General features: G+C 40.6%; 2 protein-coding genes across 5 annotated transcripts in view; both read right to left on the bottom strand.

Annotated features, from left to right (window-relative positions):
• Nucleotides 1–552: 552 nt before the first annotated feature.
• ARL6IP1 (ADP ribosylation factor like GTPase 6 interacting protein 1) lies at nt 553–6,285 on the bottom strand. Its single transcript, XM_057418982.1, has 6 exons — nt 6,191–6,285; nt 4,198–4,331; nt 2,443–2,562; nt 1,747–1,864; nt 996–1,080; nt 553–759 (listed from the first exon to the last, which is right to left on the bottom strand). Exons 1-6 carry the CDS (start codon nt 6,266–6,268, stop codon nt 641–643), a joined length of 654 nt encoding a protein of 217 aa, XP_057274965.1. The 5' UTR covers nt 6,269–6,285; the 3' UTR covers nt 553–640.
• Nucleotides 6,286–10,883: 4,598 nt separating this feature from the next.
• The window catches only part of SMG1 (SMG1 nonsense mediated mRNA decay associated PI3K related kinase), an 85,871-nt gene continuing 72,413 nt past the window's right edge, over nt 10,884–24,341 (bottom strand). For all 4 annotated transcript variants that reach the window (XM_057418992.1, XM_057418995.1, XM_057418994.1 and 1 more), the window contains 17 exons: nt 24,061–24,233; nt 23,421–23,700; nt 22,435–22,707; nt 22,072–22,306; nt 20,377–20,603; nt 19,017–19,167; nt 18,741–18,930; nt 18,075–18,544; nt 16,937–17,074; nt 15,881–16,033; nt 15,367–15,546; nt 14,923–15,150; nt 14,260–14,471; nt 13,923–14,029; nt 13,057–13,236; nt 12,794–12,900; nt 10,884–12,134 (listed from right to left, as the gene is read on the bottom strand). In XM_057418992.1, coding sequence (XP_057274975.1) covers nt 12,057–12,134; nt 12,794–12,900; nt 13,057–13,236; nt 13,923–14,029; nt 14,260–14,471; nt 14,923–15,150; nt 15,367–15,546; nt 15,881–16,033; nt 16,937–17,074; nt 18,075–18,544; nt 18,741–18,930; nt 19,017–19,167; nt 20,377–20,603; nt 22,072–22,306; nt 22,435–22,707; nt 23,421–23,700; nt 24,061–24,233 — 3,382 coding nt within the window. In that variant the 3' untranslated portion in view covers nt 10,884–12,056. The remainder of the gene's footprint in view (nt 12,135–12,793; nt 12,901–13,056; nt 13,237–13,922; nt 14,030–14,259; nt 14,472–14,922; nt 15,151–15,366; nt 15,547–15,880; nt 16,034–16,936; nt 17,075–18,074; nt 18,545–18,740; nt 18,931–19,016; nt 19,168–20,376; nt 20,604–22,071; nt 22,307–22,434; nt 22,708–23,420; nt 23,701–24,060; nt 24,234–24,341) is intronic.

Genomic DNA, 24,341 nt, shown 5'->3' with positions numbered 1-24,341 from the left:
TTTACACTACAGCTAAATGACTGAACTACAGATTTCTATATTCCAGATCCCTGTTCAACACATTAGTCAGATTATGCAGCCAGAAAAAAAACCCGAACAGGTTCAGTGAGACAATGGGATCACCTTCTTGCACCAATTTTGAGTACACACCCTCAGCTATCATCCTTCTTACTCAGCTAATGGTCCCCCCTTCCACAAGGATCAGTAGTCACAACCTCCCAAGGAAAGTTAGCTTTCAGAACTTTAAGCCTTTCATACTTCCTGTAGCCACACACTAATGATCAGTGAACTGAACACAGCTACAGAAATGCTACCGCACATTACAATTCAGCTGTTAGTCAAATGGGGTGTTTATTTACAGGGCCTCCTAGTTTGGTGAAGACACTGCACAGGCTCCGTACATCAACGGACAGGATCTTTCACACAAGATCAACCACAGGCTGCAGAACCCCAGTCAGCACAGCAAGAGACACAAACCCCCAGCAGTTGCTACAGTGACATTTTCACTTTATCAGGGAGCCAGTAAAAAAACAAAAACAACAAAAGCCAGTGAGCAATACAACTTCTACTGAAACTATACATTAACTCTCAAAACTGTTCCCCAGGAAATCTTTTACAAGACTGAACAGCAGTTATGTCTTCATTCATTTTTCTTTTCCTTGTGCTTGAGAAGTTTGTTAATCTCCCTTTTTGCCATTCCAACATACTTCGTGATGATCCCATGCTGGTTTAGTCCAGGAAAAAGCAACAGGAAACTTACTAGAGAGGAGAGGGGGAAAAAAAGGGAATTACTTAAGTCCTTTAACAAGCTTCTGTCACCTGCGATTCCTTGTGATTCCCTTAAGCCATTGAGCAGAAAAACATAACCCTAAAAAAAATAAATAAAAAGACCCCCCACACAAAATCATCACAATCAAAAACTGCTTCTACCCATCTCACACCATTTCAGTTAGCCAGCAAAAAAGTTACTTCTGGTTTGCATGCTGCACACTTACCAATAAGATAGGTCAGGAAGAGATTGTGAACTTGCTGTCCAATCCAGGCAACCACAGCAAGAGAAAAAAGCATGGTCATGAAGTACTAAAAAATGAAAAGGGAACAGTTATCACAGACCTGTTAGGAATTCTCCCCCTTTCCCTTCAGCATTCAGCAACACTTCAACATATAAAACCAACAAAGTTCAACTCTTCCACATGCGATGCTATGCCCAGGCTTGTTAAAACTGACATTACAGAGTCTACAGTTGTACGTTCTCATTATTTTCAGATCATCAGTTTTAAGGTATGGCAGTTCTTTCTGTCCAGACATCCCTTAAGAGTCAGACTATGCCATCCCCACTGACACAACCTCAGCCTCACACAGTACCTGAAGGTGTTTTCAGGACAGTAAACTAAATAGAGTTCATGTACCTAAGCTGACACATCACCAAGATCTGTTGGGTTTCTTTTTTTTGATAATTGGTGTACACTGGAATCAAGCTGTGTTTCCAAAAATTCACCTATTCAAAGCAGCACAGTTCAGCTTTATCTTAATATATCAAGGGCATGCACCTAACTGCACAGTACTGCGAGTTTAAAGTCATGTATCTTGCCACTCCAGTTTGAATAAGCTGTGTGACTGGCATTAAGTCATACCAGAACTGCTGGTTCTTGTCAAAATAAAGTGGTATTTCAAATCATGTCCCTTGCCACACTTAAGAAAAACAAAACCTTGAGACAAGAGAGATGAACTCCTGGCACTCAATACCATTTTAGGCTTCTCTTCCTTCAGTGTGAAGAGACGTTTCCACCAGCCAACAATTCGGCGACGAGATTTAACCAAACTGCTGCAGATTTCATGAAATCTTTGCTGCTGTTCTGTAGTCCTTTTGTTAAGAAAAAAAAAACACAAAAAAACCCACCAGAAGTAAGAATTCAAGATCCTACCTGAAATTTAAAAAATCTCCCATGGTATTTTTCCATCAGTAAAAAAGTTACCTGGTGGATATCCCGGCATTTGCTTCACTTAGTTTTATACATGTCTACATTGAGAATTGTAATGCAATTGCCCATATAATTTTTCTGTACACTGACGCTCAAATCAACTCCCCAGGAGCAGGCCCATTCAAACCAATAGATCATTGATTTAAAACTGATACCAGTGTGATACACACCTCACACCAGTCTGTATCACTATGGCTTTTATGTTAGCTCATTATTAGACAAGAACATTTATCCACTAGCCATCTTAAAGCAGATATAGTAAAATTCTAACTTACTTCTAACTCAAAATTTAGTTACACCACATAAGAACGAACAACATTTTACCAGTGTTCTCACTTCACACTTTATAGAGATTGCAGATTTCTTACTACCAGGACTCTACAAAGTATTCATTTGTAAGTCAGACATTCAATTTTATGAAGTTCATAATTTATCTACACTCAAGCAGCTGTTTCCTCACCACTTGTTAGATCCAAAGATTCTAGGTGCAAGAGCAGGAACAAGATAATCAGCCAAACAGAGGAACATAACGAAACAGGAGACGCCTGAAAGAACTGATGGGTCCAAGTAGTAGATCATCCTGCAGAAAGAAGATAACATGACTTCTCAAATCTCAGACTGCTAAATACAAGACGTATTTAGTCACCTCTTCAGACTGGCTCAGGACTGCAAACAGCAGACCTACCCTCTTGCCCGACATAAAAAGAAAATTTGCTTCATCGCTAATAAAAAGATGTTTAAGTATTTCAACACTATTACAGAGAAATATAGATGAAAAGCAGGATTTTTTTTTTTTAAGTGTTAGGTAAAAAAATGCTACAATACAACAAGCACAGTATGAAGTTTGATAGAAGTAAAAATTCATCACCATTGTTCTCTCAGAAGCTGACATCTAGTGGACTCAACACTGACTGGGGGATGAGTGAGTGAACATATAAAATAACCAGGTAGAATGAAACCTCTCATCTTGCTGGTTCTTAAGTACGTCACAGAAATCAGATCCACTACGAGCTGTCATTTGCTCTGTCTCACCTGTGAGAGCTAACCAAACCTGTTCTGGACAGGCAGCCATAAATCTCCAATTAGGACAGTGTTGTGCTCTCATGTATTGAGTGTGCATCACTCAAATACAGCAGTATGTATACTGGACAAGAACCAGCTCATCTCACAAGCGTTTCTGAATGCTCAGCTGTGCCCCATGCTACTTATTTGCACTTAACAGAGCTTGCTGAACACTGGAGTAATAAAAGAAACAACACAGTCCATTGTAGGGATAGCCTTTCTCTACACTTTGCAGAGTGCTAAATGTGCTGAATGTTCAAGTTTATTTTTGATGAAGTACCAACTCGGAATCTAAATTAGTTCTATTTCCTCAAAGTATTACTGAACACATGATCTTTCCTGCTATAATCACAGCATTTGTAACATAATAGCCTGAAGTTCATGCAATTTTCAGTTTCATTTGATTTCCATCCTCCTCACCTCCCTTGAAGACCATAAATTTTGATTAGCTAGAAGACTGATTATCCCCTGCCTCACCTGGTTCAGCATTTATTTTTGTAACTCCCCTCTTCTCCTTACTCCAAAGACACACACAACTGGCAAACTGCACAGCTGGCACGGACACTTATTTGTACAAGGCAGGTTGGGGTCAGCCATGTAACGTAAAAGCATGTACAAGTGCCACCAGCAAGCCAGTTCTGTATCTCCAATCCATGGATGGGGAATCCTCCCATATTGTTGACAAAGTTACCTGCAGTCCTTCCTTTTCCTCCTTTCTCAAAGGACAGGACAGAGAATGTAAAACCTGTGCTTGCCTTATGGAAATAAGTTCTTCATGATGATATTGCTATTGGTTTTGGGAAAAAGCCAAAGGAGGAAACAAGATTTCACTAAGAAGCAGGGATATGAACACACTGAGGAAGGACATACAGCTGAGTGTGGTAAAAACTACAGCAACCTTTGCTGCCAAACAGCTTTCACAGAAAGCACTCCCCTCCCTCTGAGCTGGATGGGATTTGTTTTACTTCCTGGTCTCAATATTTAAGGGTTTGGGTTTTTTTTTCCAACAAAGTTCAGGTTCTGTCTCTGAATACGTGTAGAGTAAAAGCCTTCCTATCCAGGCCTTAAAATTCTCTTACTAATTTACTTAGTAGGCTTGCTGCCAGCCATGAAAGTGCAATGGTGTTCTAGACTCCCTTCACAAGCTACTTACAGAAAAGAGAAGGAAACAACACTCATTAGTGCCAGAGGGAACCAGGCTCTCTCCCAGCGAAGAACTTTATCGGTCATCAAAATCACTTCTCCCCATCCTTGCAACTGCTCTTCCAAGCTTGCAGTTTCAGCAGCCTACACAGAAAGAGAAAACTCTATTATTGCTAATCAGAGTATCAAATTAATTCCCACACCCCAAGTAACTTAAAAAAAAAGTCATAATTAAAGACCCAAGTCACAAGCTTTTCTGAATAACTTCATTACCAATAAGGTTGCAAGTTTTACACTAAGTTATGACATCACTGTAGTGATTCTTTAAAATAAGACCATAACAAAATAGCAGCATATGTTATTAGACCAAATGATACCTCCTCCCAGATTTTGCCAAGGTGTTTTCCCCCCAGTCTCCCATTTACCGTACTCCCCCCCCCCTTAGTAGAAAGTTTTAAAGTCTATATAAAAACCTCTCAAGTTTTCAGTGTCAACATCTGGAAAATTACAACACGAAAACTACTTTAAATGTATGCATTTTCAAAGCAAACTCTACCACATTAAAAGGAAGCTTTCTAGTTGCTACCCAACAGCATTTTTTTTTATTATGTAGAAGACGAATAACTTAACTGTGGATTTTGAGTTTTTATCCAACTGAATGCAAGTGGACTGCACAGAAAGTTTTTCCACAGGTTGCCCAAGACCAGGCAGCCTTTAAACCCCCTTCATAAATTATTCCTTCCCAGACACCTGCAAGGAGGCCCTATCTGCTCTGGCATCAGCTTGCTAAGCAGTTCACCCGAGGTGCTCCACATTTAACATAGCTTAAGTTTCCCCTCAGGGTAAAAAGGTGTATCTCAGAGATTAAAAGACTCAGGTAACCATGAGCAGAACCATCACTGCCCAAGACCTGCACATGTGCTGTGGAGAGCTAGAGCAGGTTTCATTGTCACTTAAGCCAGATGAGAAGCCTGACCCCACTAGGATAACAAGGACATCTGAGTGCAGCTATCATGGTAAAGCAGTTTTCTTGTGTGACACTACTGGAAACTATTTGAAACTTCAGTTGAGGACAAAAGTAGAAAACTATCTGACATGCTGCTGAACACCTTCCAGTTTCTCCTGTCTGGTTCATGTTATTGACACAAACCATCACATGGGGCACAGGGGCTGCATTTCTCCAGAAAACATTTTATAACAAAATTTTTCTTTATTTATTATCTCTGTGCGTCCGTTTTTAACATCACAACTAACAGAAGACTTAATGGAAAACAGGCTGGAATATAACAGCATTATTAACAGCAGTGTCTGTCTGCCTAAAAGGCCACAACTATAAGTTGTTTTCCCACTGGGCCACACAGAGAAAACGAATCAGCTTTTGCCAACACCCCCTTTGCTCCAGGGCCCAGCTACCAAAAAAGTATTTTTTCATTAACCGAACAACATCAAGTCTCCAAGAATATGAATTCAGAGACCCGAAAGGGGCACCCCTTTATGTTTTTTTGACAATACAGCTCTGCACACAGTTTCTGCTTAAACTCGAACCTCCCTTCGACCCTCCCCTGCTCCTGGCAGGTTCCTGGTCATCTGCCAGGCTGCGCGAATCCCTGCTGCAGAGTGCAGCACCCATCAATAACGCCATCAAAAGCTGCCCCCCTCCAACCCTTCAGATGCTTTCACAGCCACTGTCTCATGGTAGCCGTTTACCATAACGGCAGTCAATGTACATTCCTTGTATTTATTTAAGCATTGAAGTATTCAAGCCCACCCTTGATGTACTGAAGCTAATAATCCAACTCCCACCAGTCTCCTGCACCACTGAAGCATTTGTAACGCTGCCAAAGAGTGCTAAAACATAGAAACATGAATATTAAGCGCAAGCCTTGCACATCAGGTAGAGCCAGGTATTACGATGAGCTCCGGCCCGCGCCCAGGCACACGCACCGCGCAGCCTCGTCAACCCCAGCCCCCGCCAGGCCCTAGGGCACAGACCGATCCCTTACGAGAGCTTTGAGAAGCAAACCCGAGGGCCGTGAGGTAACTCCCCTGCGATTCACGAGCTCGGCAGCCGAGGCGGCCATCGGCAGCTGTGGAGCAGGTAGGCGCCCATCATCCGCCATCTTGCCCGCCGCACCAACACCCTCACAAACTCAGCCGCGCCCTCCTGCGCCACTCCGCGCGGCAGCCTTTTATAGCCTCCGCGGCTCTTCTCCGCATCCTCATTGGCCTTCTTTAAACACAGCACGGGCCAATCCCAGAGCTCCGGCCGCGCCATTTCGGCAGCCGGTTGGCTGGTGCGATTCAAATAGCGACAGGTGTCCAATCAGCGTGGGGCCTCCGCGCCTCCTCCTCCTCCCTCCGTCGCAAGCCCGCCCGCCGCCGCGGCCGGGGGAGAGCGCCGGTGAGAGCCGCCTCCCCGCCGGGACATGAGCGAATAATGCTTTCGTGTAAAAACAAACCTGACGTATATAACCCGAACGTGTGATTAGTGGGATGCAAATAAGTAAAAGGTGTGCTGTCTGAAAATACGTTCCCTTTTCTTGACATGCTTTGTAAGTGTACGCGTCCTACCGACGAGAGTGTTTCAAGGCTAACCGACAGCCCCTTATTGCTGAAGTAACAGCACCGGAGGGACTCGCCAACAACCTTTCTTTGACGTAAGGTTCTGCTTAAAACCCTTTTCCTTAAAAACGCCTGGTTTTCCAGCACAGGTATTCATTCCTGCAGTGCACAGCTGAGGCGTCAGCCGCAGACCAGAATCCGGGCACAGGGTTTCAGATGCGCACACAGGAAAAGGGTGAGGTGACTCCAGAGGAAGGTTCTCCAGCCCCAGCCGCTGCCTGACCTACCCCTGATAGTTAACCTCTGTCCGTAGCTTGCTTGCCTATTTCAGAAGCAGCAGCAGCACAGGGATAGACACAGGAAGAAAGCACCAGGATATAAATGTTTTCTGACTCAGCTTTCTAAATGTTTCAGGCACACGTGTCAGTGAGCTTGATCACAGCCCCAGGATGCCATGCATGCGATTCCCAACTGAGGACAAAGAAAACGCCTTATCGTTTCTGGCACCAAAAGTGCGATACTTTTCCAACCCAGCTCACCAGCTTGATGGAGAGGTAAAAAAGGACTAAGGGTGACACTGTAAAAGCAAAAACATGTCTGTAGTGAGGAGTCTGATCTTTTACAAGACACTCGTTTAGATTTCATAAACAAGACAGCTTACTGAACAGCTTCCAAATTCATTTCCGTGCTCTTCAGAGTAGTTTCATGTACCATGTTGTACTTAAAAATGGTGGAGGCCACCCTCTAAACCTGTAAGTTTACCACAGCAAGGCTGAAAAAAAGCTAATTTCATAAGAAAGCAATGCCAGCAATAATTCCAATTAGACTTAAGAAAGCATGGACATAGAAGCATGATGCACTGCTATTTCTAGGGGTATCCGCAGTGTCCTGCAGAAGCCACTTCTCTGGCTATTCAATGCGATCAGCCAGCTCTTGGCTTCATCTATTTGTGTGACTGACCACAAACCCAGAAGCACTTACCCATGAGAACAGCAGGTATTTCCATCACCCCCAGCCATGGTCAGATTCATGATCTTCCAGCCAGTCTTCCAAATGCCAACTCCCTGACCAGCCTACCATTAAAGCTTCTGCTACCCTAGAGGGTCCACAGAGGTGCGGTCCGCTCATGGTAAGTGTTCCTCCATAACCTGGAGGGGCAGAGGGAAGAGCGAGCACTGCAGGATGCCCTCTCCTCCCAGAAATATCAGTGGAGACAGATGCTTGCATTGCAGAGAACAGGACAGCGCAGGCTCCTTCCTTGCTAAGCAGTCAGGCTGTTTGCAGCACAATGTGAAGGGAATAAATGCTGTGTGTGCACACATATGCATGTTTATAAATTTGGTTGTTAAAATCAGAGCCCTAATGTGGACGGCAGAGAATGGTAATCACAGGACTCAAGAGTGTGGAAAAACCTATTCATCACCTCCCATACATTACCTCAGCTGCGAAATCTAATTGTTTTCTGTATGTTTTAATGTATGACACAGGTCATGCTAGTGTGATGCATTCTTCCTTTGCTGAGATTTTCACTTAGCAGATGCACAGAAACACAAATGCCCAAGCAAACTTCAAAGAACCTCTAAAAGGAGCAGTTTAATTGCTGTGTGCAGTTAGAAACACAGATTTCACATTAAACCTCCACCCATTCATCACACCTAATATAACAAATGCATGGCAAACTTTCTTATGCCATTCACAAAACATTAGTCTGATGAATGGCAAAATTGTTCTAATCAGTTATGTATTTAAGTACATACAACAGTAGTTTTATGCAATATAGAATCATAGAATCATAGAATAGTTAGGGTTGGAAAGGACCTTAAGATCATCTAGTTCCAAACCCCCTGCCATGGGCAGGGACACCTCACACTAAACCATGTCACACAAGGCCTCGTCCAACCTGGTCTTGAACACTGCCAGGGATGGAGCATTCACAACCTCCCTGGGCAACCTATTCCAGTGCCTCACCACCCTAACAGGAAAGAATTTCCTCCTTATATCCAATCTAAACTTCCCCTGTTTAAGTTTTAACCCGTTACCCCTTGTCCTATCACTACAGTCCCTAATGAAGAGTCCCTCCCGATCATCCCTATAGGCCCCCTTCAGATACTGGAAGGCTGCTATGAGGTCTCCAAGCAGCCTTTTTTACTTCAGGCTGAACAGCCCCAACTCCCTCAGCCTGTCTTCATAGGGGAGGTGCTCCAGTCCCCTGATCATCCTCATGGCCCTCCTCTGGACTTGTTCCAACAGTTCCATGCCCTTTTTATGTTGAGGACACCAGAACTGCACACAATACTCCAGGTGAAGTCTCACAAGAGCAGAGTAAAGGGGCAGGATCACCTCCTTTGACCTGCTGGTCACGCTCCTTTTGATGCAGCCCAGGATACGGTTGGCTTTCTGGGCTACGAGCACACACTGAAGCCTGCTCATGTTCATTTTCTCATTGACCAACACCCCCAAGTCCTTCTCCAACAGGGCTGCTCTGAATCTCTTCTCTGCCCAACCTGTAGCTGTGCCTGGGGTTGCTCCGACCCAGGTGTAGGACCTTGCACTTGGCATGGTTAAACTTCATCAGGTTGGCATCAGCCCACCTCACAAGCATGTCAAGGTCCCTCTGGATGGCATTCCTTCCCTCCAGCGTATCAACGGAACCACACAGCTTGGTGTCATCGGCAAACTTGCTGAGGGCGCACTCAGTTTGGGCTTTATTTTGTATTTGTTTATGCTAGGTACTTCATTCTCCCCCATGATTTTCACAACCACAGTAGTTTTGCATACAAGGAAATGATGGATACATATTCTTTTTTTTAAAACTTTATTAAATTACGCAGTAAGAACCCATCTCCACACAAGTGTTTCATTTCTGGATAGCAGAGGTATAATACATGAGCCACAGGTGAGTGCATTACCCCTCCTTTCCCCCCAGCTTCCAAGACATAAAACAGCATGTAGAATACACTCTTGTCTATGGTGCTCCAAACAGATTGCTTGTAAGGTTATTTTTAACTGGAGAAAAGTAAAAAGGACTGACAGTGTCAAGTGTCCTGTCCTGCATACGAATGTTCTTCAATGCGACATGCAAACACCTTCTTTCTCGCAGCACGTGGATGGCAGAGGGTTCAGGAAGCAATGGCAGTGGAATGCATTTGCATGGGTATCGTCAGATATGAAGCCTGTGACTTCCATAGAGTTAATCAGGCAATCAGAATGCAAAAAAGGCCATGTGTCTGCTGGAAATCCTCACGCTTCAAAGTGCATGTCCACAAAAAATTGGCAACAGAGGAGAAAGTGAATTCTAAGACCTACTGAGGAGGCAGAGCAGTCAGCATAGTGCAAATACTGAAAATAATACAAGTTTGGCTATTATTTCTGCCTGGTGTTACTCTATGTCATCCTGAAATTACTAGCCAAGCTTTCTACTCGGATGAACTGATTCAGTTAAATGAATTTTAAGTCAGTAGCAGGCTTGGCTCAAATCCTTTAATACTTGTATTTTGATTGAAAAAATGCTGTATTTAAAGTGTGTTTTACTCTGAAAAGTGACTAAAATGGCATAAATAATCTTCCCATGCCTTTTGTTTTTCAGCAACTGTGCATAATGAACTCCCCAAGTTTACAAATGAGAAACATTTTATACGTAGCTACGCAAAGTTACCTGGGTTGAGAACACCAGTGTGCGCTTCTGCTTTAGCTATCAGCACCTTTAAGTTTCTGCGGCTGTTACTGAGTTGGGGTAGGTTGGTTTGCTCTAAGAAAAGGAAGCTGTCTTCTCCTACACGTCCCACTTGAAAACAACTGGCAGACAAGCAGGGCATTGATCTAAGTAAGGAGATGCCATTTTTAGAGAGACTTTTCTGACCATAATCACACTTTGAGTGCAGAATTGATTGAAATACCCAACCAAGCAGAAAACTGGTGGAAGATTCACTGTGGATGCATTAATGAACAACCATCTACAGAAGTAATATGGCAAAGGAAATTTACTTTGCAGATATCTTTACAGATCTAGTTGAACAAAAATTGGAGAGTCCTTCATTTCTTGGATTATACATATACCCCTGGGAACTGAAGCGTAATTTACAAGTGTGAACTAAAAGTATTAGGAAAGTGAAGTAAAAAGCATATCACTCTACCTCCACCAGAACATCACTTTATTGTTTATCTGTCATCAACAATGTAAAACTCTACTAGATACTCTATCCTGGTTTTTAAAAAGGTAAAGATTACATTGGATTAGCTACGTTGTACGAAAGAAACTACAGCAATCACAGTAGAATGAGATTGAAGGGACAATTTGAATTACAAAAGAAGTGTACACTGCAAGCAGAGGGAAGTGCACATTAAATCAAATGCCTGTAGGATTCATTACTTTTAAATGCACAGCAACAATTTGGAGAAACTGTACATAATAGAATAACAGAGATGACTTTAAAATAACCAAAATTACACTTTGCATTTGACCATCCAACTCATAAGGAATCACTGATGTTCCGTATTTTCAGTGCTTTTGGAAAATTTGTTTACCGAATGAAATTTAAGTTGGTAAATTTGACTAAACTGTGAAGTAGAAGGATTGAAATGAAAAGTATATTGGAAGTACGCCTAACCTACAAGAATAAGCCAAGAGGGGTATATGCAAGAGGCTGGGAGGGAGGAAAGAAAGGAAAGAGGAAAGGGAGAAGAGAACAAAGGCTTTTTCTTCTATCTCAGAAGTTCTTCCAATGCGGCAAGTATCTGATGTACAGCTCTTCACTTTCAGTCCATTTCTGAAGTGTACATTTTGTAGCCTTTTCCCGTACTAACTGGTCAACTCAACCAGCACTGTTGCCACGCAACAAGAGTAACAAGAATCTGAATGCATCAAATCTTCCCTTGCTGTGATTTCTTCATGGCCCCATTTTTTCTGTTTTTCTTTGACCAGGGTTCGGTGTTTCCTGAAGTGTTCACAGGGTCAGGTGGAATTGAGTTCCAAATCACTCTGCGGTTTGTAGCATCCCGATTTCTTTCTGCAGCTAACCCCCAGACACGTTTGCAGTTCTTCCATGGCAGAAAGACAAACCGTGTTGCTCAAGCGGTGAGCTTTCACCCTTGACTGTGGGGGTTGCAGACCATTGTGTTTAGCGTATCCCTGAGTGCAGCTATCCTGCAGGATTCACTTCCCAGTGCACCGAGATTTCCTAGGTTTCCTCAGATTAAGCCCCAGTATGCATCACCACCGACTGTGGTGCGGCTATGGATGCCTGAGGCCGAGTTGATTCTGGTGGGTGTCTGACCTCGCTGAACCAGACTGATCTGCTTTCTCCCTACTCATACCCAGGCAGTCCAACCTTCATACAGCTGAGCCAAGTTATCTAGATTAGTTGCTTCCTTAATCACAAAGTCAACCTATTAAAAAGGTCAAACAAGTAATTAAAAATAAGCCAGATTTTTTAAAGTGTTTCAGCAATCTTAAAATTTGAGTCACCTGCAAATACAGAATTTCAGTGAGAAGAGATCTATAATAACTGTAAATCTTGCATAACTCTGTGTAGTCCACATAAGAAATAGGAATTTATACTGCAGGGGCAGACCAAGATCAAACATCTCATTCACAGCCCCTATCTTGAAGACAGTCACAATGTTCTCAAACTCACATAGGCATCTGGGTCCCCTGACTCAGCCTCCCAGAGTCACAAGTGTGGCTGTGTTACACCAGAAAACACAGACAAGTTCTGTCTTTTAGACAGCGGTACAGATCTCATGTTCTGCCTGGATATCAACAGCTGTGTAACATTTGTTAGCTTACTGATATACAAAAGGCAATTTTATTCAATTCTTAAGTTTATCAAATGCTTTTGTTTTCTGTATCATAGATTTATATAAATAAAAGAAGGCAGCAGCATACCTTGATTTGCATTGGAATATAAATCACATACCTTGGAAGGGATGCCCCGTTCACAGTAGGATTTTAATCTGCATACTTCAGCATCCACACACATGCGCTTGCTTTCTACCAAATATTTAAAGTGAGGACCAGTATTGGAACTTCACTATTTTGAACTCACCTGTTCAGCAACAGACATTCTCCTGTTGGGATCCACATCTCGGCCCTCTAACTTGGCTTTGACCCGCTTCCACACGCTAACTGCATATGAATTCCTTTCCTGCACGGCTGAAGGTACAAAATAAAATGTATTCAATTTTACATTCCTGCACAGAAGCCCACTGAGGTGTTTGGGGATTTTCTTGCTGTTGTCAGTGATGGGTTTTTTAGTTAACGCTTTGATTTTTTTTTTTTTGTTTGGGTTTTTTTTAGCCCTATATTTACCTTTTCCTGTTTTAGGGTCCCTGGCTGTCTTTTTGGGACTACAGGCAGCACTTCTGCCAGTTCCTGGGACTGTGCTCGGAGGAGTATCTGCTGACGTGGCAAGATTTTTCTGAATTAGCTTTCTTGCATTCTGCGACATCACCTCTGGCTGAGTTTTCTGCCCTGTGTTGCTACGTACAGCTGTAAAGGAGTTATTCAAGAATATATTATAGATGCAAGAAAAAAGCACAAATAAAAGCGTATCAAATGCAGCTATCAGTACTTGTGTACAAATGCATTTTAAATTCTGCACCAGTTCTCCTCTCTTCAATCTTCCTGTTTTCTGATTTCCTTCACTTAATAGACTAGACGTTTTGTTCCACTGCAAAACATTTAATTCTATCATTTTGTATGGCACTTAGAAAATGCAATTCTTGTTCCTGACAGAAATCAGGGACCTGTGCTTAGCCCAAATATGGACAGTGGAATAATCCTTAAATAGAAAAAAAAAACCATGCTCATGAGAAAATTTGTGGTTTTAACTGTAAAGTCATGAACATTTTGCTTGAATGACCTTGTAGGATTTCTGGATTGATTTCAAGGTCACCATACATTTTAGTACTGATTTCAACACAAATCACCATTCAGTTGATATATACGCGACAATGTGTTCCATGTGTTCCGGGCTTTGTGGAGTGCATCCAGATCTCAAAAGGCTATTCAAAGGCTAGGATAATCACTCATTCACTATTGTATGGTCAATAGCTTTAATTTTATAGGCTTTTATAATCTTACAGAGATTGTCTGTATTTCAAGATTTACAAGTTATGACCCCCTCTCTATATACATTCCTGGTATTTGAATGTTTGTACTTTTTCAAGTATTACCTGCAGCAAAGGTTGGCTGATATGTAGCAGCTGATGTTGGGCTTGAGCATTCATTTGATGTATCCGTGACTAAGGGTGATGCAAACCCCACCAGATTATTGTAGACACTAGGAAACAATGGAGTTGATGAATAATCATGCAACTACTTGCCTTACTGAAAACTCAAAAAGACAGTTAAGTCAAATTCTGCAAAAAGATTCCTGCATTCTAAGACTCGGAACGAATGCTAAGACAGGGAGGGTACCCAAGTAGGTACCCTGTGCTGTCTGTGTTTCTGCCACGTATAGGTAGACAGACAAGCAACATGCCTTTTCCCAGGAGAAGGTGACTTTCTTACCTTTGGCTCTGTGTTTTTAGTTCTTTCAAGGTGGGAGTTATTTCCTGCAGCATTTCAGCATGTTCCTGACTGCGGACTTGACCCATAACCTGAACTAATGTAAACAAAACTGTCTGAATATTATCTTGCCACGATTTATATTCGCCCAAGAACTGCCTAACACTATTCTCATAGGGAACATCTTCACCATCTGCCAAAGCTGCTTCTTCATCCTGTAACAAAGACATGCAAAAAAGGTTAACTATTCATTCTATTTTGGCTAAGAGAATAAAGCTGAGCATTTCGTAACTTTTGCAGCCCCTCTGTCATTTGACTACAAAGAACCATAATTTTCAGTGGCTACACTTCAAGGAATTTGTAAAAAATCTGTAAAAGATCAAATGTTTTGCTGATTAAAACCCAAGAGGATTTGTAAACACAAAAGAAAATGTTTCAGCTCCTGAATGAGAGGAAAGGTTTAATTCAGCCAAAGCCTGATCAGCCTAACTCTAGAAATAAAGCTTTATAAATTCTTAGAGGTGAAATGAATTTTCTGTCTTGAAGTCCATAAGCATAAACACATTTCACTGTTTCTAGATACTTTAAAAAGTACACCATTAAAGTGTTGTTTTTCCTTGAACTATAGAGGTTTGAGGAATAACTTTAACAAAGTTTTAGGCATACCTTTGCCATAGCTTTCAGTAGATGTTTGACATCTCCAAGTTGTCTGTTATGACCTGTGAGCACAGTTTTAATACTATCCACCAGATTCTGAATTGTTTCACAAACTGTTTCTATTTGCTGTTCTCTTTCTGTTTGTACTGTCCTCTGTGTAGATATTTCCTGGGTCAACTGCTTGTGAGCCGAGTGAAGCCATTCAGAGCTGCCAATAGGATGTTCAAGACCAGTGCCCTAAAAATAGCAGAAACACCTTTGTATCTGTATCCAAAGATAAAATTCAATTACTGTCTGAATGCTACTGCCAAGTGTTTAGCAGCTGATGGAATAAACTCTGTAATGCACAACCATTAGGAGGGATACATAACATTTAGAATGAAAGTCAAAATTGGGAACTCGTGATTATAATGATTTTGTAATGTTATATACTTTGCTTTGACCTTTACTTACCACTCTCTGAAGTAGTCGAAGTTCTAGTTCAGAGACTGAACTGTTGAACTGCGACGCAAAAGAACACATCTGTTGACAACGTTTGAGAAGTTCAAATAATGCAGCATCAAGATTTAAGGCTTCTGCTGTTCTAGTACGTAAACTTTCAAAATGAATGATATTACTGCAGAGGAAAGTGACCTGAAAATGAAAGCAAGCGAGAAAAATTATTCCATTTAACCTGTCTATTACACAAATTGCATTTGTTCCATGCCCTTAGAAGGGACAATTTTAAACACAACAGTAAAGCTACTCTGTTACAGTAGCAGTATCATTTCAGGGTCATCCAACCCTGCAGCAATCCCCCCCGAGGTTATTCATCATGGTTTTCAAGTGAAATTCCCAGAAGTATCTGGTTATTTACGTCTGCTCTTTAGATGCTGAGGAGGAAGAATGTCTTCTACATAAATCTCAAGTAGGAAATATAGAGTAAACACACTTTCAAAGTCAATAGTAGCATACTGCTGTACACTACCTGGCTTGCTCTTTGACTTTCTTTCAGTACAAGGTTTCTTCTTTCTGCTATAGTGGCATCAAAATCTTGCAAGACTGGTGCCAGTGCAGGATTAGCACCTCCTGCCCATTTTAAACGCTGCTCAATACTTGCTTCAAGTGCTGCTAGTTTCTCCTATGTTGGTGACCAAAACACATACACAGATATAGATAATCCATACAGATATACATAATCTTAAGCCTAACTGCCTAACTTTAAAAAAAATTATGCATGTATCACATGCAGGCACGCTCTTACACCCATATATAGAAAAGAATGTGACATTCATGACTGACAAATGTTATCTTATACTCTTTAAAGGTTTATTTTCAGCACACATCACAACTGGATTTGATTGTTATGGAAATAAAGTCACCCTTCTAGGTTCTAACACATCAGAACACCCCCTCCCCACCAAACCAAAAGCAGGTTGAAAGTAATCACAATTCTAGACTAAAAATTATATAAAATCATATGAGTCCTGAATTATTTTATAAATAATTTTCAAAAAACTATTACAAACAGTAACTTCACAACAAAAAGGAAATAAAAACTCAAGAAGCTAAGCATTATTTAAACAATTAAACATACTATATTACTGATACTCAAAAGCCTAAAAAGCTGAGCCAAGCCACAGCACACAGAAACCTTAACACACAAAATAACTGATTTGCCTGGATCTACAAAGGGAGCTGCTAACACTTAGTAAGATAATAATGATGATCTAGGTCAGACACACTTAAAGAATAGGAGCATGATCAGCCTTCAGAAGGAAAAGTACTTTCACATACTCATATTTTCACTTGTGAAACAAACTGAGTGATATTCCAGAAAGGGTATTTTGTATGAGACGGCAAAAATCAAGCAATGTACCAGTATACATCAGACAGGCTTTAAAGAGATCAGTGAAAATACCACTAAATTTGTGCTTCGATAGCAGGAGAGAAAACACAATCCAGAGGTGGGAGATAATTTTGCCATTTGCGTTAAGTCACATTCCAATACACTGCTGGACAAACCTCCCAAAGGTAATAGTACCTGGACTGTTGCAATTGAAGCTTCAATCTGACTGAGCGTGTGAAGTTTCTTTTTCATGCTGGCTAAAATTGCAGAACGAGGTGGAGGAGTAACAGAAATAGCTTGTGGGCGACTGATGAGGAGATCTTCGTGCTGCCACTTTAAAGAAATAATGGGAACACCTGATCAGCCATATTTCTCAGCACAAAATACTTTGCTTCACAAATAGTAATTGTAGCACTCTGGCATACTCGATTAGTAAGGGCATTTTAAAAGGGCTAAATGTGAAATAATACCAGCATGCTTAAAAGTCCTAAATCGTTAGTGTTAAATTACATAAGTAGCTGTAAACTATGTTTTGCTGGCTTGGGTATTTATATCATTAATCAGTCATTAACTTACTAGGAGTGATTTACACACATTTCCCTGATCTAAAGAAAAAACCCATCAATAGTCAGAAACAATTCCTCTGTGATGCACTAAAACAAACACAATTTTGCTTACCAATCTGTTAACTGGTTCATTAACTGACATGGAGAAAGCCTTTCCCTTAACCTTCTAATCACTACAAAATGAAGATCAATGATACTATAATACAACTAGATACCAGCATAGAGCTCAAGTTGCACAATGGCATTTATTTAAAGCCTCAGAGGAACATTTTTAGAATGGATACAAGTACTATTTATATTTTGCCACGAGGCAAACAGTGGAGCAAGACGACATTTACTGCATTAAAACTTAGGAGGAAAGGTGCAACGTTCAGCAATGCATAACCTCTGTTTTAAGCAATCTCCTCAGTCATAGTCTGTTTGAAAAAAGGAGGGAGAATGGGGGAACATTGCTAGCAAGAAAGCCAGTGAATGACTTATTTTCTAGTAAATGACTTAATACCTGCAATTTTTTCATGGACTCCAAATGTACACCTTTCCACACTTGAATCTTATACAGCAGCTAGCCTTCAAAAGAAGCTAAGCTGTAACACCTCTTTTCCTTATACATTGACAGAGTAATTTAACACCAAAATACTTCAAGTCCATTAAAATATTCTACAGCTCATCCAACAAAATAAAGGAGCTCTACTTACCCACAGTAATTAAAGCTCACTTTCCACAGACACAGTTTGGAGAGAGATGTGTTTTGTGCATTGTGGCCTTACCTGGAACATGGCAATATGCAACTGTACTCTCTGAAGACTGGTCTTGCAAGATGAAATACTGGTTTCAAGTCTGCGCACTAGATCATGCTTCTTCCACGCTGTATCATATGAACTAGCTAATACTGTTGCCCTGTTCATGACCAGCTGCGAGAACTTGCCAATTTGGATATTGTGCTCCACAGCTTTCTTGCACAGGTCATCCACAGAAACTTTGCTTTCTGCTCCAAAGTCTTTAGCTTCTACCTGAGCAATGATATCAACACCCAAAGCGCTGATGAAGCTGCACAAAGTAAGTCCCAAAGCTTGATTTGGAAGTCCAATTAAAAGCTGTCTCACAAAGTCAGCTGTAAAAGCCTTGATTGGTTTGGCCATTTGGTCTTCACTAAAACAAGAGTTTCTGTAAAGGGCTTTCACATTGACAATCTGAACAGGTCCATTTACTGCATTCTGCTCTTCCAGTGAACTGATACCTTTTAAAGGAAATATATTTTTGTTATAAACATAGTAAGATTAGAGGAACTAATTTTAAATTTCTGCATGCTTGCCATATATGAAAGGTAAGTTACAGCAGAAGTGACCATTTTACATTCTTCTCAAAAGGCACTATTCTATCACTCTATGAGAAGTGGACAAAGTGATACTGAATATTTGGTAACATTTCTTTACCTGACAATGTTTTAGAGAAGGTACCACAGAGTCTGAAGAATTCTTTAATTGTCTGCAGTCTCTTCAGAAAGAAAATTTCCTCTAGAACTTGCCGATTATTGTCATCATCAAAGAAGTTAACTTGGGTGCTGCGGGCTTCCCTGATGATGTCAATCTTACGCCAAGCAACAGGTATTTCCATCTTGTTTAGCTGAGAAATGTAAAGGAAATATAGTTTGTTTTTGTAAAGCTTTCATATTCCTGACTCAAAGTACCCTGTAAAGAACAAATCCATACCTTTTCAATCAATAAACCAAATGCAGTTTCCACTTGAGCAAACATTCCATCAAAGGCTACCAGAAGCATCTGCCCAGCTGACATTTTGGGAGTTTCATCCACTGAACCATTTCTTGGCTGAATCAGTTCACCATACTGAGCATGAAGTACTCTTAAAAGAGAAAATTTACATGGTTTTGGTTAGTCTACAGGAAATAAATAGGATTTTCTTAAACTGATTTGATTCCCACAGCCAGAGCAGATTTGAATGAAGACGCATCTGAACAAGGTGAAATCTCTGCATGTTCTTCTTACACCTCTTCCTCTACTTACCATAAATCTTAATGCTGGTTTCATAAGAACAGCTAAAGATATCATATAAGACAGGACTGTATTAAAGGACCAGCTACAAAGCTAACTTAAAATGCAGGTAGAGGATACAAACTACATTTCCTATGAGCATGTTAAAGTTATGAACAATAAGTGATGTAAATATCTTCCCTTCATGAAAATTAAGTCCTGGTTTTAAAACGTAACACATGTAAATGTCTGAATGCACCATGGGGTAAAAAGGTGGAGGATGAGGTCTCTGTTACAGTCGAGACTGTTTAACAGCTTACTGCTCCTCAAAGGTGGTCTTACCCTCTCCCTCCCTTACATCACTTTTGACCCTTAACTAACAGGTTGAGCAGGCTTGCCCATAGGTAAACCACAAAGACAATTAACCCAAGAGAAAAAAGCAAATGATTTTCAACTGGTATAGCAGCCTTCCTTGCAGCACTGATGAAGCCACCATAACTGGCACAAGGGAAGCATCAAGATCACTTCTACGTAGCAGGAAGCTTTTGAATTGGCTCAGCTGTCTGCCAAGAACTTCCATCCATACAAAAGTACTGCCCCACATTACAAGATGCACAAGTCTTTTTGTTTGGCTGGGATTTTGTTTATTTGTTTTGTTTTTCTTAATGAAGTCACCAATTCATCATGCAAAAGCTGCTCATCAAACATCTTGATGGAGAAGTTCCATAGTTATAAGCTCTCCCTTTCCCAGGTTCCTCCCACAAAATAATGGACCAGTTTCTATTTTTAGCATCCCTTAACCTCAAGCATAAAACCACAACTATATGTTTTGAACAAAGTTGACTACCAAAAGTCAACCTACCAGGCAAATGTAAATGTAACTTGCCGTAGCTCTGTATGTCTATGTATGCCTGTGAATAAATGCACAAACACATAGAGAGGAAATGTGCACTTTAGACACTGCACTCCGCTTAAGGGTTTTCTTGGACAAGAAAAGCCTGTACATCAAATAAATAATATTCAGACAAACTAATGCTGTGCAGTCTTCATTCTCTCACACCTGAACTAAAAAGTGATTTACCTTGCAACATCAATGTAATGAGTATGTGTTTCTTCCTCTAGTCCCATGGCAGCATTTCGTAAGTAGGCTTGGAGAGATTCAACCAAAGTTTGCAAAGGGACTCCATCAGTTGTTTGTTCAATGAGATTATCTAATTCATGGAGCATACTCTCTAAAGTATGCTCCCCTTTCATTAAGCACCTAAGGGCTTCAGGAAAAATGATCTGTCGGAAGTTCGAGTTCAGTTCCTGTTGGGAAGTAGGCATGAAAACATTAGAAATTTTCCCATCTCAAGAAGTATCATATACAGCATCTTTCTCATTTTGGCAGTGGATATTCTCTGAAAGATAACACGATGGTGGTCAACCAAGGGTCAAAATCGACTTTTTTTTTTTTAAGTTGAAAGAAATCAGGAATCCATTACACTCTGTACAAACCCAAAGGTTTGACATTTGCATAATATAGCAACAACTACCTTAACTGCATCATCAGCAATACCACACAGCAATTCTCAGCAGAGCATTAGCGGTACAGACATCACACTTTACAAATCGATTTAATCAAATTAGGTAGCTTCTCTTTCCATTACATAACTTTAAAAGAGTAGGTTGAATTATTTACAGAATTTATGATTTGTTAAACTGATTGTACTAGGCAAGGAAAATAATCAAAAAACTTGCCAGACAGTGATTATTTTATCCTACTCACTCCACAGAAATCAATGCAGGTAAGAACAGTACCTCAAATGGCATAAAGCAATTTTCTGCAAGCAGAATGCACCAGAGGGCTAAAGGCAGCTATAGAAAGAACCAACCGATATGTTCTGTCTCCAAAATGAGACAAGACACAAAGGAAAAAAAAAGATTAGCTATCTTGGCTGTTCAGTGAGCTACACATCTTACCTAAGAGCTCACAGGGAGGAAAACAATGTGGGTGAAAGATCTCAGCTGCAATGCAATGAAACTGCAGGCATGTTTCTGAAGTGTTAATACTTTGAGGAGCAAAAAAAACAATGTGACAAAAACCTCAATGTGCTTACACAGGTTGGTGGGAAAATATTTGTCAAACACAATACAGTGGAACCAAGAGCCTCAATAAGCTATTTCCACCAGCCACAGTTTATAAACTGTTTGAGTCTTCAGCAGGTATTTCACTCAATCTGCCACTAATGTCTTTTTGTTTGTTTAGTTGGTTAAGGTGAAAACATTTCTAAACCACAAAATTATAAACCCAGTTTTCTCCTTCCCAATCTTGGACATAGGGGCCTGTAAAACAGACTTTCAGAATTTGTTTCAAACCACTTCTTTTAGGTGAAAATAAGTAAGACTTCATAGGAGCAGAAAAGGGACAGGGCATAGATTAAACAGCTTGGAAATTGTTCTGCACTGCCAGCAATAGAATAAAAGAATGAAAGCAAAACAAAGCTGATGTGTCAATAATCTGATACTAACAATTATTATGGTTACTTGACAGCAGTTTTTACAATCTGTCAGGTATAGGTCAAAATGGTTTCTTTCAACCGATGTAAATGGCAGTAGCAAAGCCTATTCAGCTCAGCCAAACACAGCAATGAAGATGACCAAGGTCCAACAAAATAAAAATCTCAGCAGCACCATAAGCAAACATTTGGCCATTTAAGGAAGATGTTAAGAATGGCTTAGCTGAAGCCTTAGAAGTACAGGGATTAGGAAAGGAAAAGTAATCCAAAAGTATCACCTGAAGCGAGATGTATACTCCATTCGCTAAGTGAACAGCTTCTGATGCTTCAAGTGGATTAGGAATATCTAAATCCTGGGGTACAAGATGACACTGCTTCAGCAGCTGCACAAGGCACGTAACATTCCCACTCATGCTGCAAAGCTCCTCCAAGAACCAGGCTCCATCTCTTGAAGTCAAATCAACCAGTTGCTCTCCAGCACTAGATGCTGCACCTTCCATCATCAGATTTCGCCTAGATGAATTATGACACTTAGACAACCTGCCTGCTATTGCATTCCCCACATAACCATCACTTGAACATTCCTTCTAAGTGGTCTCAAACATGAGCACATACCAAAAATTTCACAAGAGGCAACTCACCTCGTCAGCGTACAAAGAGCGGAGATGATAACGCTTGCTAAGCTCAGGGAGCCCTCCTCCCCATTTTCATGAAGGAAAACTTTTATGCAACGTTCAATTTCTTTCAGCTGCTCTTCACAAACAGGTACAGTAACTGCCTCCTGTTTCAAACGCTCCACCTGCCTGATAAGTCTGTTATTTATATCTGCTGCATAACGCTGTAGAGTCATTTCCGTAGCAGTTATGAACTGGCACATACTTGGAGGTGGCTGAGGAGCATATTGCATCTCATACCTGTAAAGCAAAAATACAACGACAAAGTTCTCCCTTCTCAAGTGCTAGCAAACTGCTTTCTGCTCTGTATTCTGGAAAATACTCTGCCTTTGAACAGTTGCCACATTACCCTACTCCATATCAATTCTAAATAGGACAGAAGCTGATGGCCACCCTAATGACACTTTCAGGAAATCCTAGAATGCACCGTATTTCATACCTATTTGCAAGTACAGAAGGCAATCAGTGGCCCTTGGGCAAAGAAGGAATAGAATAGGAAGAAAACGGGTTTTGGTGTAAATGCTCAAATATAATCTAGATCTTGTAAACCAAGCAGTGCTAATGCCAATGCTTCAGAAAAAGAAAAAAATAATTGCTTGAAATTCTGCTTTAACAAATTTAAAAAATCTTTACTGAAGTGATTTTTAAATACTATAACTTTCTAAAACCCCTAAATATCACTACCCTAAAGCCACAAGCATGGCTCTTCATGGCAGTGTTACTTGGCTTTCTTTTTGCAGTACACAGATTAAACTCTGCAACGGTATTTTTAAAGCAGTTTTTCATCTTTTATTTTTTTTCCCAGACTTCCAGAATTACAACTTAATCTTGTCTTGCTTTCTAATTAGATCAGTTAAAACAAATACAAAGTATTTGTTTTAATTAGAAAATTAAAATCCCAAAGTAGCTTGAAAATTAAGTTCTTCAAACAATCCATTATTTTTTCAACTTACTTCCTGAAGATATCCTGACAACGCTCTATTGTCATGTTACAGATCAGTTCTTCCATCCAAGTTTTCCACTGCTCTATTCGGTGTTTCTGAAACACGGCTTTTGGATACTGAAGAGCTACTGTTGCATAGTTGTGCAGTTGCTCAAGACAACCACGTAACACAGATCTTCTCTGCTGGAGAAGAGCACCAACTTCACCTTCCAGTTGTTCACACTGGCTGATGAGATGTGCCTGGCCTGCATTTTGCAGAAATGCTGTTGCTGGTACATAGCTTGGAGGACCTTTTAAGAAAGATGGTTAAAAATGAAGATGCATCTCTGAAACACGCATTTTATAACATACAAATACTGAGTGCTGACACATTTTGAAAAGTATTCTTTCACCTGTGATAAAGAAAACATTGAGAATTCACACTGAAGAACTCTGAACACAAGGCAAGAGAATAATCTCATGCCCAGCTAGGGTAAGATAGACAAGGTCCTTCAGACAGCTTGGCACAGAAGCCTTGGAAGTTATAAATCACCCTTTGAAGGATACCCTAGGTCCTTGCCTTTAAATTGGAGGATACTCATAATGTCTCCTGATACTAAACTCTAGATATTTTCAAACCATTAAGAAAACCCACAAATACTGTTTTATACCTAGGTCCATTTGCGTGCTAATTTCTTGAAGAAGACTTGCAAGTTGCGTTGCCTCTAAATTGGTGAAAGCAGTTTGGTAATGTGTTATCCACTGCTCAAACTCATTCAGCTTCACCTGGATTGCTTCCTGGACAGCTCTTTGTTGAGACTGCAACTGTGTGTGCTCAGAATACCTGAATTATTAAAGCCACAGAATTAAGTATGTACCAGAAAGAAAAAAATACTTAACTATATTGAATAGAAAACAATACTGAACAATACGACTACTTTGTTGACCAGAA

Source organism: Pezoporus wallicus, unplaced genomic scaffold, assembly GCF_028554395.1.
Source record: "Pezoporus wallicus isolate ANWC-B61680 ecotype Strahan unplaced genomic scaffold, APGP_CSIRO_Pwel_v1 contig_13942, whole genome shotgun sequence".
NCBI classification, from domain to species: Eukaryota; Metazoa; Chordata; class Aves; order Psittaciformes; family Psittacidae; genus Pezoporus; species Pezoporus wallicus.
This window is presented reverse-complemented; position numbering and strand designations above follow the sequence as displayed.